The sequence below is a fragment of the Oncorhynchus kisutch genome, linkage group LG5, assembly GCF_002021735.2.
Source record: "Oncorhynchus kisutch isolate 150728-3 linkage group LG5, Okis_V2, whole genome shotgun sequence".
In the NCBI taxonomy this organism is placed as follows: domain Eukaryota; kingdom Metazoa; phylum Chordata; class Actinopteri; order Salmoniformes; family Salmonidae; genus Oncorhynchus; species Oncorhynchus kisutch.
This window is the reverse complement of record NC_034178.2, coordinates 19,073,075-19,092,565: the sequence shown is the minus strand read 5'-3', so window position 1 is coordinate 19,092,565 and position 19,491 is coordinate 19,073,075. Positions and strand designations below refer to the sequence as shown.

The 19,491-nt window shown below is 43.6% G+C and overlaps 1 protein-coding gene across 1 annotated transcript; it reads left to right on the top strand.

Annotated features, from left to right (window-relative positions):
- Positions 1-1,157: 1,157 nt before the first annotated feature.
- Positions 1,158-8,163, top strand: LOC109875763 (zinc finger protein 2 homolog). The gene is made up of 2 exons (XM_031824622.1): positions 1,158-1,769; positions 5,977-8,163. The coding sequence occupies exons 1-2, from the start codon at positions 1,445-1,447 to the stop codon at positions 7,278-7,280; spliced, it is 1,629 nt and encodes a 542-aa protein (XP_031680482.1). The 5' UTR covers positions 1,158-1,444; the 3' UTR covers positions 7,281-8,163.
- The last annotated feature ends 11,328 nt before the right edge of the window (positions 8,164-19,491 follow it).

The window sequence follows — 19,491 nt, the reverse complement described above, 5'->3', positions numbered from 1 at the left end:
TGTCCAGATGGGTTAGGGCAGTGTGCACTGTGATTGAGATTGTGTCGTCTGTGGACCTATTTGGGCGGTAAGCAAATTGGAGTGGGTCTAGGGTTTCAGGTAGGGTGGAGGTGATATGGTCCTTGACTAGTCTCTCAAAGCGCTTCATGTTGACGGAAGTGAGTGCTACGGGGCGGTAGTCGTTCAGCTCAGTTACCTTAGCTTTCTTGGGAACAGGGACAATGGTGTCCCTCTTGAAGCATGTGGGAACAGCAGACTGGGATAAGGATTGATTGAATATGTCCGTAAACACACCAGCCAGCTGGTCTGCGCATGCTCTGAGGGCACGGCTGGGGATGCCGTCTGGGCCTGCAGCCCTGCGAGGGTTAACACATTTAAATGTTTTACTCACTTCGGCTGCAGTGAAGGAGAGTCCGCAGGTTTTGGTTGCGGGCCTTGTCAGTGGCACTGTATTGTCCTCAAAGCGGGCAAAAAAGTTATTTAGTCTCCCTGGGAGCAAGACATCCTGGTTCGTGATGAGGCTGGTTTTCTTTTTGTAATCCGTGATTGACTGTAGACCCTGCCACATACCTCTTGTGTCTGAGCCGTTGAATTGTGACTCTACTTTGTCTCTATACTGACGCGTAGCTTGTTGCTGATAATGGGCCTCTGTACGCCTATGTAGATATTCCATAAAAAATCTCCAGCTACAATAGTAATTTACAACATTAACAATGTCTAGACTGTATTTCTGATCAATTCGATATTTTAATGGACCAAAAATGTGATTTTCTTTCAAAAGCAAGGATACTTCTAAGTGACCCCAAACTTATGAACAGTAGTGTACATCTACATGATGTATTGTTACACCATGTAGGAGCAGTATAGACCTAGTCTGTTCATTATATACATCTACAAGATGTATTGTTACACCATGTAGGAACAGTATAGACCTACAGTACCTAGCTACTTATTTTTATGGTGACTTAAATGAAACTGCCTTAAATGTTCTGTAGTAAACATTTTTTTATTCGCACTAATCAATCAACACATTCAGGTCTCTGTATGTCTCAATATAATAGTATTATTTAATTAAATCCATTTAAAATAATCTTTATCTGAAAATAAAATATGATCCTCAACTGCGTTTCCCCTCCAGTCAGCAGACGACGTGTGCGTCTTTCAGGCGACGCTGCCAGCGTGACGTATAATCTAGTGGACGGTTCTTCAGAAACTGCTCGTCAACCACCTCGGTAGCTTGCTAGTCAACATAGCTGAAAGATTCAAGCTATTTAGACGCTTTCGGTGTATATTAACTACTGTGTTTTAGACACACTTCTGTCGTATCTACTTGTTAACCTATTTAATTTAATATTGCGTTATTTTGTATTAGTCAACTATAGTAGCTGGCAGGTTAAGTTAGCACTAGCCTAGTCGCTAATGATAGCTAACTAACATCCCGACCATGAGCTCCCTAAACTACTCTCCTCCGGTTAAAGAAGAGGAGGTCTGCTGGACGGAGAAAGAGGGTCTGTGGCAGATCATTGTTGTGAAAGAGGAAAAGGAAGAGGAGGATGTTACAGTAAAACAAGTAGAGGGTGAGGCTGTTACAGTGAAAGAAGAAGAGAAAGACGTTTCAGTGAAAGAAGAGGAAGACTCGTTCAGAGTGAAAGAGGAGGATGTTACAGTAAAAAAAGAGGAGGATGCATTTTTTGGAGTGAAGAAGGAAGGGGAGATTACTGTCACATTGAAAGATGAAGAGGAGGAGATAGGAGATCTGATTAACACCAGTAAGTACCGCCTTAAATGTGTTTTTAACTTTGGATATTCGGAGTTAGCTCGTCAATACCTCTTCAACGGAGAGCCTGGGATGACGACTGATATGTCTAGAATCAGACAACGTAGAGAACAAGCTCCCCTTGTTTTCTCCATTCCGTTTCCACAAAGTGACTTAACATATATATTTGAGAAGGGTCTATCTGCTGACCGCAGACTGGGGGGGGGGGCATGACATATAGTGATTTTCATGTAGTGATGTTTTACTACACACCGTGCCCCCCAATAGTGCCATGTGAGAGTTGGGTTGGCTACACCAAAGATTATGGATATACTGACAAGATGTCTCCCTGCCCTAACAAGGGGAGTCGTTGTCCACAAAGCGACACTGCGGGTTGTCTTTCTCCTGCCTATCATTTCTTTGGATTGGTGGATACATCTTATTATTGTAATCTATTGTTTATATTCTATGAGGGTTGTTGTTGTCAACCGCCTGTATTCAATGGAGAGATGCTAAGCTACTAGCCTCATGGCATGAATATGCATAGCGATCTGGAGACAACTTCTATAATGTTTTTATCAAAGTTGTCGGTATATCACGTGTCCACATAACAACTTAAGCATTACGAAACTTCTGTTGGTTCAAGTAAACCCCACGTAGCAAATATGCCATTAATTTTGTTGTTGACCAAATTCAACATGTTCCACATTGGGTTGATAATTGTTTCCACTTGGATACAACCTACTGTAGCCTACTGGCATGACCTAGAGGGATACAACCTACTGTAGCCTACTGGCATGTCCTACAGAGATACAACCACTGGTATGCAAGCATTTCTTTTTTTTAAATCTCACTTTTATGGGGTATTGTGATGTCATTATGAGATATTGTCTGTAGATTGATCATTAATAAATGTATGTAATATAATGTAATGTGTCAAAAGGAAGGGGTCTGAATGCACTGTATGTTCTAGGGTGTCCCAGATAACAAAAACATACTGCTCTCTTTCTACCAATTGATTGGTTGAATGTTATGATGTGTATTTTTCCATATAGACACACCCCCTGTGTTTTAATAAAATCAACTGTGTGTTTAATCAAATCCACTGTATGTGTTGAATCAAATCAACTACATACACTGTATGTGTTGAATCAAATCATCTGTATGTGTTGAATCAAATCATCTGTATGTGTTGAATCAAATCAACTGTATGTGTTGAATCAAATCAACTGTTTGTGCGGAACTTGTTATGTTATGACGTATTTTTCCATATAGAACTATACTGATGCTTCAAGCGTTTGATTAAATAATTAACACAAATGACTTGAGGAAGCCAGAGATCAATATAACCAGAAGAAAATAACCAACCGACCTGCTGCTGGCCTTCCTAAATTCTGACGTTATGCTCATGAAGTTTCCGGTAAAATTTGCAAACTTTTTCCATTTCCATTTAGAGAGCCAATTTATCTGACCATTACTACCGATCTGTGTGCCAGTTATGAACAAGTTACGACACCTGTTTGGCCCCGCCACTTCCTGGGTCGGTGAAGAGCGGTAATTACATTTAAGGAATATATCCGAGTCTCACGCTCATCACCTGTGGAAGGCAGGGCTTCCAGGGAGGTGTGGATTTAATAATATGTTGTACCTAGTTTCCCTCCTTCGGGGAACAATAGTTATAGTCATAATGTTACGCTTGTTACGCTATGATGAACTTAAACTTAAATACTGGATCTTGCTGTCAGACAGTTTTTTTGTATTTAGATCTCTGAAAATGCTCTCTAACTACGCAACATTTAGTGTCTCCTTATGTTACGCTGGGAAAACAGTTTTCATGGACACAGAAATCCTAAATCATTTCAGAGTTAGCTAAATCCAATTGTTGTAACTGAGAGTCACCTTAACTTTATTGACAACACTCAAATGGATACTGTCATTAACGCTTTAAAATAATAATTACACATAATTCTTAATAGTGTAGCTGTTTTGTTACAGTCACATGTTTAACTATCATCAGCTGATCCAGGAAATCATTTTCTGAATGCCAGTCACATGACAAACATCACGACATGCCACAACAACCAAAGTGCTTCTTCATTCATTACTCTGGTAAAGACAGTTATGCTGTGCTCCACGTTGGATCCAACATGCCTAACACATTGATGTTTATAATGTAATTATCTGCTTGATTTACAGTAGGGTCTCGTTAGTCTGTTTGGAAATGGAGATACTTTGCTCATAATGTGTAGAGAATTGTTCCTTGATGAATAGGCTATTGTACAACACACAGAGCTATTTTCCTCTATTCAGGACATTTAGAATGACAACCCATTACAGAGTAGCCTAGTGGGATTATTCACAAAATTATCTGGTTATGAAATGTCATGACAGACATTTTAGTTTCCATGTTTCACCTGAAATATTAAAATGATTCATAATCCTAGGTCTATGTTATTGTTAGGTGAAGTTATGGGTCCTACAGTAGGTCTATGTTATTGTTGGATGACGTTATGGCTGATGTTAAAGCTAGCCAAAGAGCATTTTACTGGTTGTGTTTTTTTAAAGTATATAGCAGTTGATTTGCGACAAAAACACAAACATATTAGCCATATTAGACATTCAAGCGTGCCTTACAATTATAATCCAAAAGTAGTGTGAAATGTACTCATATTCAACCTGGAAATGGAGGCTATTTTTGCTGTCAGCCTGCGAGATCTCCACTGAGTTTTCCCCACGGTGGTGAATTAGTGAATAGACACAGAGCTTAATGTGAGTTTCCTTGAGTAGCACTCCTGATCTTGCACTGTAATATTCCTAATACATTGTGAAAAACGAAAATCTTTGCTCACCATTTTTGCTCTAGGCAGATATACTACATCCATAACTATCGGTTTACTCATTAGCAGGGAGGTGTTTCTGTTTGTGCTTTGCCCTCGTGCTGCAATTTTAGCAAGCACAGAAAAGGGCCTACATTGGAGACCAATAGTTGTCTGGCACACTGCTTAGTTTCAACAACTTAAATAACTTATTTCTAGTTACCACAAGATAAAATATGACTTGTTGCTAACTTGACTGTCTTCATTGTCAAATAATTTAACAGACGTCAATTGTTGTAGAACTCATGGGTATGCTCTGGGCATCATCGTTTACCTCAAATAAACAGTGGATTTCTGCTGTTGTGGGCCTTTAAAACTTCTTGATGCACCCATCCCTTTTGCGGGATCATTTTCGTCAACATCCGCTAAATTGCAAGAGCACTAAATTAAAAATAAATTACTAAAAATATTTAATTTTCATTAAATCACAAGTGCGATATAGCAAAACACAGTTTAGGTGGTGGTTAATCCACCTGGCGTGTCATATTTCAATAAAGCTTTTCGGCGAAAGCATACCAAGCGTTTATTTAAGGACATCGCTCTCAGTAGACATAATATTACAAACAGCTAGCAGCCAAGTAGATTGGTCACGAAAGTCAGAAAAGCAATATATTAAATTGCTTACCTTTGAAGATCTTCGGATGTTTGCACTCACGAGACTCCCAGTTACACAATAAATGTTCCTTTTGTTCCATGAAGATTATTTTTATATCCAAAATTCCTCCATTTGGTTGGCGCGTTATGTTCAGAAATCCACAGGCTCGAGCGGTCACGACATCGCAGACAAATTCCAAATAGTATCCGTAATGTTCACAGAAACATGTCAAATGTTTTTTATAATCAATAAGTTGTTTTTACAATATATAATCCATAATATTTCAACCGGGACTGTAGCTTCTTCAATAGGAGAGAGAGAGAAAATGGCTGCTCCAAGCAGCCAAAACTCTGGGGACACCCAGCTATACACTGACGCGATGTGATCTTTCTCACTCATTTTTCAAAATAGAAGCCTGAAACTATGTCAAGACTGTTCACAACATGGGGAAACCATAGGAAAATGAATCTGGTTGATATCCCTTTAAATGGAGGGAAGGCATTCAATGGAACATGGAGCTTTCAAAATAGAAGCCACTTCCTGGTTGAATTTTCCTCAGGTTTTTGCCTGCAATATCAGTTCTGTTATACTCACAGACAACATTTTGACAGTTTTGGAAACTTTATAGTGTTTTCTATCATAATCTGACAATTATAGGCAGTTTAATTAATGTTTTTCATCCAAAAATCGAAATACTGCCCCATACACTCAACAGGTTAACCATCTGTCTGACTTTGTCATTCACACAGGAGAGAGACGGGACTATCGTGGATCCTCTGTGGAGCCTCAACAACATTATGATGCTGATGCGGCAGAGAAGAGTCTCTCCAGATCAGAACACCTCAAAATACAACAGCAGAGACCCACAGGGAAGAAATCTCATTGCTGCTCTGATTGTGGGAAAAGATTCAACTCTTCATCAGACCTTAAAATACATCAAAGAATTCCCACTGGAGAGAAACCTTATGGCTTTGATCAATGTGTGAAGAGTTTTACTGGGTCAAGCTGTCTCACTATTCATCAGCGAATACACACAGGAGAGAAACCATATAGCTGTGATCAATGTGGAAAGGTTTTCGGCACATCTCGTGGTCTGACAAAACACCAGAGAACACACACAGGAGAGAAACCTTATATCTGTGATCAATGTGGGAAGAGATTTACTCTGCTAAACAGCCTGATAGTACACCAGCGTACACACACAGGAGATAAACCTTATAGCTGTGATCAATGTGGGAAGAGTTTTACTACATCTAGCTATCTAACTATACACCAGAGAACACATACAGGAGAGAAGCCATATAGCTGTGATCAATGTGGAAAGGTTTTCGGTACATCTGGCTGTCTGACAAAACACCAGAGAACACACACAGGAGAGAAACCTTATAGCTGTGATCAATGTGGGAAGAGTTTTACTCAGTCTACCAGCCTGACATCACACCAGAGAACACACACAGGAGATAAAGCGTATAGCTGTGACCAATGTGGGAAGAGTTTTGGTTCATCTGGCCGTCTGGCAACACACCGGAGAACACACACAGGAGAGGAACCTTATACCTGTGGTCAATGTGGGAAGAGTTTTACTCAGTCAACCAGCCTGACATCACACCAGAGAACACATACAGGAGAGAAACCTTATAGCTGTGATCAATGTGGGAAGAGTTTTGGTACATCTGGCTGTCTGACAAAACACCGGAGAACACACACAGGAGAGAAATCTTATAGCTGTACTCAATGTGGGAAGAGTTTTACTCATTCAACCAGCCTGATATCACACCAGAGAACACACACAGGGGAGAAACCGTATAGCTGTTATCAATGTGGGAAGAGTTTTGCTTCATCTGGCCTTCTGACTGTACACCAGAGAATACACACAGGAGAGAAACCGTATTGCTGTAATCAATGTGGGAGAAGTTTTACTCAGCTAAGCAGCCTGGTATCTCACCAGAGAACACACACAGGAGAGAAACCGCATAGCTGTAATCAATGTGGGAAGAGATACTCTGATAAAAGATCTCTGGTCAAACATCAGAAAATACATGTTGTTTCATGATATCAATGAAATAATGTAGAATGTTTTCAATATTGTGGAAGTATTTTAGTCATGTCACAATATAGAATGTTTTAACATTGTAGGAGCAGTATTCTAATGATGTCACAATGTAGAATGTTTTAACATTGTAGGAGCAGTATTTTAAGGGATGTCAGAATGTAGAACCCTAAACGTTTGCTCTGAATTGAAATAGTACTATTTATGAGATTTAACAAAAATTGTCTAACTTGCGACATGGAAAACTGAAAGTGAAAGTTGATAAGATGTCTTCGGGTCTTTTTTTCAATGACTTGAAAACAACTTAAATTCAACGTACTTGCAGCCAATACACATGGACGCAATATAATAAATTGGTCTATAATACATTTTATTAACAATCTTACATCACTCCAGCATTTCTTTACATCCAAGTGCCAATTGTCTTTATTCCATTCCACAACTGAAGAAGAGTGATACAAATCACCTCATATTTCAAACATCCAGCCTGACAAAATATACATTTTTTATCAGTCCATGTTTACAAAGGGGTGTCCATTTGCTTTTGATATTTCATATTTACAATTCATGTAACATTTAGTAATCATAATTATTCATGCAACCAAATTACTATTTTTTGTGTACAATTAGATTGGAATTGTTATCCTGCTTTTAGAATAGCAGGGATCATTCTCAGATGTTCCAACCCAAATGTACTAGAGCATGACATTGGGGCTGGGCCCCGATCCAACAACATGTCTATCGAGATATTGCAGGAGTTTGCTCTTGAAATCAGACATGACTAATACAATTTGATTTGAGTTTTGTTTGGGCTCGTTCCAAGGGGATGAGAGTTCTAGAAGCTAGTGAGTTCTACGATTCTATAGGAAGAAAAAGGAGAAAAAAATTCAATGATTGTATATTATCATTTAGAAGTACGTGTTTTTTCTTGTTTTTAATTGTTGACAGACAGTAGACACCATGTTTATATTGTAGAAGGTGAAGCATTGTAGTAGATTATAATGTGAAATGGAAGTTGTTTTCTGTTGGTGGTAAGCAAACTTGTCCAACAAAAATATAGGTTATATTTGTTGTCTTAAGGGGGATGGTGTTACAGGCTTTGGTTTTTCCATTTATGTTTTGAGGTTGGACTTAAGAACGTAAAGCTCGTCAGCAGGTATAGCGCGTTAGCACGTAGGACACACTGATTGGTGTCACCTCATTAGTCAGTATGTGTTACACCTGTGCTGGCTTGTCCATCTCGTTAGTGGGAAGGTGTTTCACCTGAGCTGGTCCAGGTTCTATTTAAAAGTGTCTGGCCCAGTGCTCCAGTTGTCTTGATAGATGTGGAGAGTCAACACCTTTAGTTGCTCCACCTTTTTGGTTTAAAATGTTTTCATTTCAGGTTGAAGCTTCTTTTTGAAGAGAGCTTTTTTTTTAAAGAAAAATGAATACAAACAAGCAAACCTGGTCGGTTCCCGGGGATTGGTATAGCAAATACCGTAAGATTTTCATGGACTGAAAAGGAGATGGAACCTTGGGGCAGGGAAACTTTTGGAAGGACCATATTGATGGGATGCCTCAGGATAGAGGTGAAGGAAGTACTGAATGAAAAGGGTTTTGATGTGACGTTTCACAAGCAAGAGAAACATGATGATGTATTGAAGATGGCAAAGGAAGCGGAAAGAAAAGGACCCCTGTGCCATTATGCGGTGACCAGCCTGGCAAAGAACAACTTCAGGGTGGTCACCGTAAACATGTACAATCCGCACGTGAAGGATGAAGAAGTGAGGGCCTTTCTGGGGAGATACATGGACAATGTCTCCTCAGCGAGGTACCTCAGGGACTCCCTGGGTTTCTGGAACGGGAGGAGAGGGTTCCAGGCGTTACTCAGGGAGTCCCCGAAGAGTGTGGATGGCTACCTCCATCCTCCGGCGATGTTCTCCCTGGGGGCTGACAGGGGAACACTCTACTATGCACGTCAGCCCCCGTTCTGCAGGCGTTGTATGGCCTACGGCCATACCCTGGCCTCGTGCAGCGCCAAGAAATGTCGTTTTTGTGGGTCGGAAGAGCACGAGGCCAAGGAGTGTGACGAGCCCAAGGCTTGCCACGGGTGTGGCTCGAAAGTACACCTGTGGCGTGATTGCCCGGCTCGTCACAGGTCATACGCGTCTGCAGCTGGGGGGGGAGCGGGGGATGGGGGGAGGAAAGAGAGGACGCATGCGGATTGTACGGATGGCACAGGGGAAAGGAAGGAGAAGGACGAAGAAGGGAAGAAGGAAGAGGCGAAAAGAAAGAGGAGAGAAGATGGAAAGAAGGAAAAAGAAGGAGATTAAAAAGAAGGTGGAAGAACGTGGAGGAGCTGAGAAGAGGGAGAAGGGGACAGTGGTACGAGAAGGAGTGGAAGAAGGAACGGGGACAGTGACGGAGAAGGAGGGAGGAGTGGAGTTGGGAGGGGAGGGGGAGATGGGGGGAAGGAGTGGGGGGACAGCCTGCCAGGTTTCCTCGAGGTCGAAATGAGGGATTTGGTGGAGGAGTTAGCGGGGATGGGACGTTGTGTCTCCCCGCTACCTCCTTCACCAAAGAAGAAAGGGATAAAGAGGGGGAGCTTGGCAGGAAGTGAGAGGGAGGGGTGTGTGGAGGGGGAGGGGGGGCTAAGAGAGTGGCGGGGGGGGGGGGGGGGTAATTTGTCCTCCCGGTTTGCCTCAGCCCCTTGCATTTTAGTGGATGACTCCAGTGAGGGGTCGGTGGGCTGTTTGCTAGAGGGATCCCAACTCCTGTTTGGGGAGATGGGGTCCCCTACATGCAGCCCCGAGGCAAACGGGGAGGGGGGGATGGTGGGTGGGGAGGGAGGACCCAACACACTGCCTGGGTCATGGGTTGGGATGGAGGACGGGGGGGGGCGTCAGGAGAGGAGAGGACGTCCCCGCCGGTGGAGATGGACCAGGGGAGCATCGGGTGAGTCTCCTGTTTTTTTTTTGGTTTTTTGGTTTTTTATTTGTTGTTAATAATTAAATGAATAGTTCTGTTTCTTTTTTTTTGTCTAAATGTTAGGGGGTTAAGGAATAATGTTAAAAGGAGGGCGGTTTTTTGTTATTTAGAGGGTGTGGGGTTTGATTTCTGTTTTTTACAGGAGGTTCACCTGAGGGATGGTGGGGATGTGTGTAGATTTAAGGGGGAATCTTTTTGGGGCATAGGAGGGGTGCACTCAACAGGAGTAGGGATTTTGTGTGGGCATAGAGAGGTTAAAATAGAGAACACTTTTGTAATAATGCAGGGTAGAGTTTTGGGGATAGCTGTTAAGTTTAGAGAAGCTAGATATAGGTTAATTGGGGTGTATGGGCCACAGGTGGCGGCAGACAGGAGGGAGATGGTGGACTGTCTGGCGCCCCTGTGTGTTACAAACAGGCACTTGGTGATAGGAGGAGACTTTAATATAGATTTAGGGGTAGGCGGTGATAGCAGTGCAGGTGCCATCTCTGGGCTAATGGCTTGCCATGGTCTGGTTGATGGTGGCCTGCACACTACTCCGGCAATGGTCGGTCCTACATGGCGCAACTCCAGGGGGGTTGCGCGGAGGCTCGACTACATTCTTGTATCCAGGTCTTTGGGTCAGTTGTCTGGGCGGCTGTTGCCTGTTTTCTTCACGGATCACGACGGGGTGTTCCTGCAGGTGGGGTCGCCAGTCTGCCTCTTCGGTAGGGGGTACTGGAAGTTAGATCGGGATATACTGGAGGAGCAGGCTTTCGTTGATGCATTTTTTTGTTTCTTTCGGAGGCTTGACGGCCTCCGGTCCATGTGCGAGGGGGTGTTAGAGTGGTGGGATTTAGTCAAGGGGAGGATAAGGGCTTTCATAATAGGATATTGTAGAAGGAAAAAAAGGGAGGAAAGGAGGGAGGTGGATCGTATCCAAAGGTTAATTGAACTCGAGTACGAGGCAGGCAACCTCGGCGGGTCGATTGACTGGGAGAGATTCGCAGCCCTAAAGGCGCAGCTCAGGGAGCTGCAGGAGCAGAAGGCTCGAGCTTTCCTGGAGCGTGCGCATAGTGGCTTTCTAGAACATAATGAGACTTGTTCCGCTATGTTCTTTAAGTCGGTTAGGGCCAGGCAGAGTAGGAAGGTAATGCATGGAGTTAGGGAAGAAAATGGTAGTATAGTAAGTAAACCAGAGGAAATGGTCAGGGTGACAACTGATCATTTCCAAGGTTTATTTAAGGAAAGGGAAATAGATGTAGAGCAGGGAAACGTGTTTTTAGAACACTTGTCCCGGCGGTTGCCAGAGGACATTAGAGACGTGATGGAGGCCCAGATCTCACTAGAAGAGGTTGAGAGCGCTCTTAGGAGGATGGGAAAAGGGAAGGTGCCTGGGATGGATGGGCTGCCGGCTGAGTTTTACCTCATGTTTTGGGGTATACTTGGACCAGTGGTTCTCGAAGTCTTGAAGGCCATCCTTGAGACGGGGGTCCCGGGGCGATCAATGGTTGTTGGTGTGCTGTCACTTCTTTATAAGAAGGGGGAAGCAACTGACCTTGGCAACTGGCGGCCATTGACCATGCTGTGCGTAGATTACAAGATTCTTGCAAAGGTTTTAGCAGACCGGTTGCGCACAGCCCTTCCCTACGTCGTCCACGAGGATCAGACGTGCGGGTTAGAGGGCCGCTCTATAAGATGGAACCTACAGTTGATCAGGGATTCCATCGCTTGGGTTGAAGATAGAGGGCTGCCTTTAATGGTAGCAGCGCTAGATCAGGCGAAAGCTTTTGATCGCGTGAATAGATCTTTTCTATTCAGGGTGTTAGGTAGATTAGGATTTGGGGAGAAGTTTATAGGATGGATCCGTACTTTATATGTCGGAGCGGGGTCTCGAGTTAGTGTAAATAGCCACTTAGGTGACGTTTTTGACCTCTCGTCTGGGGTCAGACAGGGATGCCCACTCTCGGCTCTCCTCTTCGTTCTGTACATGGAGCCTCTGGGGGCTGCCATTAGGGCAGACACAGGGGTGGAAGGCTTGTTGATCCCTGGAAGCGGTGGGCTGCGTGTTAAGATGACGCAGTACGCCGACGACACTTCCTTGCTGTTGTGCAAGGACTCGTGCCTGACAAGGTCCCTTGCCATCTTTGGGGATTTCACCCGAGCGTCGGGAGCAGTTCTGAACCATGCAAAGTCTTCCGTCAAGTTTTTCGGAAGATGGCGCGGTAGAACGGATGTGCCTGGGGGGTTCTCTCTGTGAAGGGGCCCTGAGGATTCTCGGGGTTCATTTTGAGACCTCCGGCTCAGCGACGCTAAACTGGAACATGCGTATCGCAGTGGTACAGAGGAAGCTAGCAATGTGGAAGGCTAGGTATTTGTCTATTATGGGCAAAGTCCTGGTCCTAAAGGTGGATGTGTTGCTGTCTCTTTTGTATTTGGCATACATCTACCCATTGCCGGCTTGTCTGAGGAGGCCTCTAGTGAGGCTTGTGTTTCAGTTTATGTGGAGTGGCAGGTGCGAGTGGGTCGCCAGGGCACGCATGATCTGTCCCATCGGGGAGGGAGGTAGGGGGGTACCACATTTCCCCCTCAAGCTGGACGCCATTTTTGTTTCTTTCTTGTTGACGGAGCTTGCTCGTCCGGTTATACACCCGTCCGGTTACCTCCTGCGGGTGTTCTTCTCGTATAAGGCGAGAAGCGTAATGGTGTGGTCTAACGCGGGTCCTCGGGCGGAACAGCTGCCGTGGCACTTTGGCCATGCGGCCAAGTGGCTGCGTGCGCACCCCGAGGTTGAAGTTGCCCGAGTAGGTTTAGACCACAGGCACCTGTACGAGGAGGTCTGGGAGGGAGTGCAGGCGCGGTGCCTGGACAACAGGCTCAAGGACCTGAATTGGTTGGGCCTCCATAAGCTCTTGCCGGTACGTGCCATCTTGTACCGGTATAGTTTGGTGCAATCCCCCACCTGTCCAAGATCTGCTTGTGGCAGGGAGGAGACTGTGCGCCATGCCTTCTGGGACTGTGCCTTTGCCGGACTAGTCTGGGCTAGGGCACGGGTGATGCTAGGTGTGGTTAGGAGTGATTTTGTTTTGACATGGGCTAGGCTAGAGAGAGGCGTAGGGAGAGCAAAGGGAACGGATAGGGACAGGTTTCTGCTCTGGCTTCTCATGAGTCTCTTTAAAAAGGGACTGTGGGAAGCCAGGAAGAATTTAGTCAAGACAGGGAGAGATTGGGGGGTGGAAGGGATAGTGAGAAGGGTGGAAGGTGATTTGAGGGGGAGGATGAAGAGGGAGGAGAGGAAGTGGGGGAAGCATGCGGCACGGGAGAGGTGGAAAGGGGGTTTAGGGCTGGGAGTGTTAGAGTGAGTTTGGTAAGGGGATAGATTAGGGAAGGGGGGAAAGGGTTAGGTATTGGTTAGGTATGACGGGGAGGGACGATGCTCCCCTGAGGTTTGTTTTTGTTTGATGTTTTTGTAAATAGAATTTTATTAAGAATGAAGAATGAGAATTATGATTTTGTAATAGTATGAATGGTATTGATTGTAATAAATTATTTTAACCACCGCCTTTTTTGATTTGCGTCCTGTCTTAAAGTTTGGTGTGGGTTTTTCTTTTGTTTGCCTCTTCTTGGGCAGATTTGGTGGGTCTCATGGTGGGTGTCTTTTAGGTCCCAGTTGTTGTTACTCATCAACTTTCAGTGGACACCCCCATAGTCTTTCAGAACCCCTCCTTTAAAAACAAGCTTATATGTTGGATATTAAATCCAATTGGTCATATTTTAATCAATGGCATTTCCTTAGAATGCTCAATAGTCTGTTTTTTTATCCTCTTATGTTTGTGTACTAAATATTTCTGTTACTCATAGTTTTTTCTAATGAAGCCTTTGTGTTGGATCCATGTCTGAAATGTGCTGTGTAAATAAAGCTTGATTTGATTTGAACATATTGCGAAACAAATTAACCCAATGACCGACCAATCAACAGACTCTTGGTCCATCTTAGTATGAAAAACAGAATCAATTACACTTTTCCAGCCTGCTGAAGGCGAGGTGGAGTGGTAAACACCACCCCCGGCTCTACCAGGGGCTTGAGGTGGTCTCCCACAGCTCTGCTTATGTCGTTCTGTGGCCTTGCTGTTCCATTTCTTGACTGCCCCTGCAACACAGAAAGAAACACATTTAGTCATTAAATAAAACACTCAAAGTAATGGATATGGAGCATCTGTGGCCTCAGTTACACCTGGCGCCTAAATGTGACTTTCTGTCATCTGATCACTCCAAGCTGCATTAGGTTTGGATGCACAAAAATCACAATGTGTTCGCATTAGGTGTAGATCTGCCAGGATGCGCATTGTGTTCGGAATTTGAGTCTGGCCTCTGAATATGCATAAGCAATGTAAGAGTTGTGGGGAAAAGTAAATTTGACACAAATGACCTTCATAATAACAAAGAACAACTAAGGGGACAAATATTTACCATCTAAACCATGTGTGACCTCTCTGACCTCCTACCCAGTCCCTCAACAGCTCTCTGACTGAGCTCCACCCTCACTGGGTCTTCAGAGGAGAGAAAGGCTGAGGAGGGATGGAAGGATGAATGGATCAGTCACTCAAAGTTTAGAGCTGCTGTCTATGTTGTCTAACAAAATCACTCATTTAGTAGTTCATTAAAGTAAATAAGTCTTTATGACTGCTGAATACCAACGATCAATCACTTAGATCATGTATTTTCAGGTATAGATACATCCTTGGGACGTCCCTGTTGAAGTTGACATTTAAAATGGTTACGGTAGGGGTTAGGGTTTAGGGTAGAGATGTCCCAAGAATCCCAGATAGCATTGACCATTGTGCATTCTTCTGTCTCTTTTACATAGCAGGTGTAAAGTAAACAGACAAGACAAGTAGACACGCAGTGCATTATAGTCATTGTAGTTCAATTATACATATTCCCTTTTTTCTTCCTTTATTTAAATATACAAGTCAGTCTTATTTACAATGACGGCCTAGGAACAATGTGATTGTCAGCCCTAACAATCCATTCTAGCACCACTAGGAACAGTACCTTCCTAGACAATGTGCTGGATGGTAATTATTTATGTGACCCATGTACCCAGTGTAACTTTACGAGAAAAAAAAAGACCAACTTTTCCGCAGGCGACAGGCTCAGGACACGGTTGATTGGCTATCAGACAAGGTTCATTACACTTTTAGCTGGTAGGACTGCTTTGCTGGATTATACTACAGCTGAGATCCCAATACCCATGTAAACATAGCTTATTGACAGATCAATGAGGTAAGATCCCAATACCCATGTAAACATAGCTTACTGGTAGATCAATGAGGTTAGATCCCAATTGGGGAGGACTAGTAACTGAAAGGTTGCAAGTTAAAATCCCGAGCTGACAAGATACAAATCTGTTGTTCTGCCCCTGAACAGGCAGTTAACCCACTGTTCCTAGGCCGTCATTGAAAATAAGAATTTGTTCTTAACTGACTTGCCTAGTTAAATAAAGGTAATATTATATATATATATATATATATGTAAACATAGCTTACTGACAGATCAAAGAGGTCAGATCCTAATACCCATGTATTGTGAACAGGTCGATTGTAGCGGTAGTCGTTTCGATGGTGATGTACTTTACAGTTATTTCGACTGCAGTGGTTATTGGAGTCGTGGTTTCCTGGAAGAAACCGTTGTTGTACATCATCTTTCAACGCTCCAATACCTGATAATGACCCAACCTGTATAGGCTATTTGGGAATTAAACTTTAATTAACCTGAAAGCGTTGCTTCATAGTAGAAACATATTTTGGGTTGGTAGGATATAGAAGTAGGTTTTAAGTTCATACTTATTACAAATCTGCAGTTGTCTGACTATTATATTTTTATTTAATGAAATAAATGTAAAAATGCACTTTTTGTCTGGAAATAAAATAAATATGTATCTGCGTTTCCCACTCCAGTCAACAGATGGCGATGTGCGTCTTTCAGGCGACGCTGCCAGTGTGACGTATAATCTAGTGGACGGGACGCTCCTTCAATAACAGCTAGTCAGACACCTCCGTAGCTTTCTAGCTGTAGTATCTGGGATCTACATCTGTTTATATTAGTTACTGTGCTGTTACTAAGCAGTAATGCATTACGGCAGTGTTACGTTACTACACCTAATAGGAAATGCACATGCGCACTGGGGTGCCGGGAACTGTAGAGCACGAGGGGTTTTGACTAAACGAAAACTAACTGTACTCCCATCTCCTGCCTGGTCATTTCTCCACAACACAAATATTACAGTGGCGACGAGGTGATTAAACTACATAAACGGACATTGCTTGAAGGAAAAAATGTTGGGTGAGTAATGAAGCTCAAAATAATTATGTAATTCGTCAGTTATTTTTTATTTTCTTTCGCCAGTAGAGAAGGCTAAGCACTGCTAGCACTGTATTCAGGAGCTGCCAAGTAGCAAGACTCCAGAATAGCGACACTGCCCTCTGGTGGTTTAAAAAAACTGTAATTGAACCCATTGAAATTAGGCGACCTCAGTGGAGAAATATTGTCACAAAAAAAAAAGGAAGAAGGAACGTAACACGGTGTGTACATTATTACAGATGAGTGCAGTGAATGAAGTAATTGCAGAAACTTCTGAAGTGAAGAATTAGATGAAAATTAAGGAATACAAGGAATAAGGAAACTGAACAATTAACTGTGAAAATGGCAACCATTGGTCGAGTACCAGAGTTTGAGGCTACAAAAGAGGATTTTGATTCCTATTTGGAGCGTTTTGAGCGTTGGCTGGCAGCAAATGAAATCAAAGATGGAAAGAAAGCAGACGTATTTCTCAGTGTTTTGGGTCCAACTGAGTATGGATTGCTGAAAGGTCTCATTGAACCAATGAAAGCAGTGGAGTTGAACTATGCAGAACTGACTGAAACTCTTTCAAGCTATTTCAAGCCTAAGCCAATTCTCATTGCAGAACGTTTCAGATTTTACCAACGTCACCAGAGTCAAGGGGAAACCGTGGCTGACTACATCCTTGCTTTGAAAAGGCTGGCAAGTACATGTGAGTTTGCACGATTTCTTGATGATACTCTCCGAGACAAGTTTGTATGTGGTCTCACAGGTGAAGCATATCACAGAAGGCTCCTGTCAGAGAAGAGACCTTTAAGAAAGCCTGTGATATAGCACTTGGACTCGAGCTTGCCCACAGGGATACTATTGAGCTATCGGGACATGCAGAACATCAGAAAGGTGTTCACAAGGTCAGTGATGCACGTGGTGAAAAAAGCTCACAAAAGTCACACTTTTTTCAGTCCCGTCCTCAAGGTTACACAAGAACAAAGCAGCCCACATCTCAAAGGTTTAAGCCAAGTTGCTACAGATGTGGGGGAGATAATCATCATCACAGTGAATGTCGATTCCAAAATGAAAAGTGCCACAATTGTGGAAAGGTTGGACATTTACAGAGAGTGTGTAAAGCCTCGAAACGCACAGCAAGAGCACACAAAGTGTCAGACGCAGCACAAGAAGAGGAAGGTACAACTGAAACAGTATTGGAACTGTTCACAGTGTACACAGCTCAACAACTAAAAGATGGAATCTATCTCAATATGGAGTTAGCGGGAAAACCAGTAAAAATGCAGCTGGACACCGGAGCGTCTGTATCTCTGGTTCCAGAGAGACTCTACAAAGAAAAACTGAAAGAGTGCCCTCTTCAGCCCGCGTCCATCCGCCTTTCTTCATACACTGGTGACACTATTCCTGTGTTAGGGCAGATCCAGGTACCAGTCCGGTATGAGGGGAAGGAGTGGACGCTACCGCTTGTCATTGTTAAAGGAGAAAAATCAGCCTTGCTAGGCAGAAACTGGCTACAAAAGATCAAGTTGTGAACTGGGGAGAAATCTTCAGTCTCAGAAATGACAAACCAGTGAGTCTGGCTACACTCACTAACATGCTGGAGACGCACAAATAACTTTTCAAAGATGGCTACGGTGAAATACAAGACTTCACAGCAAAAGTCAGAGTGCAAGAAGGAACCAAGCCTATCTTTCACAAACCACGTCCGGTTCCCTATGCTCTTAAGGAAGCAGTAGAGAAGGAACTGGACCGCCTACAGAAGAATAACATAATCACGAAAGTAGCGAGGAGCGACTGGGCCGCTCCGATTATTGTAGTCCCAAAGAAAGACAAGACCGTCAGATTGTGCGGTGACTACAAGGTCACAGTAAATCGCTGCATACTACCAGAGGAATATCCACTACCAAACGCTGAAGATCTGTTTGCCACTCTAGCTGGTGGGAAGGTTTTCAGTAAGCTGGACCTGGCATTCGCTTATCAGCAACTGAAGCTGGATCCGGAGTCAGAACAGTATCTGACCATCAATACACACAAGGGGCTATTCAGATTCAATCGCTTGGCCTATGGAATCTCGACAGCTCCAGCGATATTCCAACAAACAATGGATCAGATCTTGGACGGTATAGACCATGTTGTGTGCTTCATGGACGACATCCTCATGTCAGCACCAACCATTGGAGAGCACCTTGTAGTGCTGGACAAAGTGATGTCAAGACTAGAGAAATACGGAGTGAGAATGAAACGCAGCAAGTGTGAGTTCCTCCAGGACTCAGTGGAGTATCTCGGATACAAGATTGATGCACAAGGCCTGCACCCAACCAACAGCAAGATGGAAGCAATCGTAAACACACCAGCACCCACAAATATCTCAGAGCTGAGGTCATTTTTGGGGCTCCTGAACTATTATGAAAAGTTTGTGGCAAACTTGTCCACATTGTTGCATCCGCTTCACCAACTGCTGCAGGCCGATACAAAGTGGAATTGGTCCCCACAATGCGAAGAAGCATTCAAGACTTGCAAACAGCGTCTGCTAAAGAGCAAGTGGCTTGCCCACTATAACACAGAGATGAAGCTGAGACTCGCGTGTGATGCATCTCCATACGGAGTAGGAGCCGTCATCTCACATGTTCTACCGTCAGGTGAAGAACACCCTATTGCATTTGCATCACGGACTCTGTCACCAAGTGAGAAAAATTATGCTCAAATTGAGAAGGAAGCCCTGAGCATAATATTCGGAGTGAAGAAGTTTCACAAATACCTCTACGGAAGGAAGTTCCAACTGCTGACAGATCACAAGCCTCTGTTGGCCATCCTTGGACCAAAATCAGCTATACCAACCCTTGCTGCACTTTGAATGCAACATTGGGCTCTGATATTGTTAGCCTACGATTACGAGATTGAGTACAGACGATCCAGT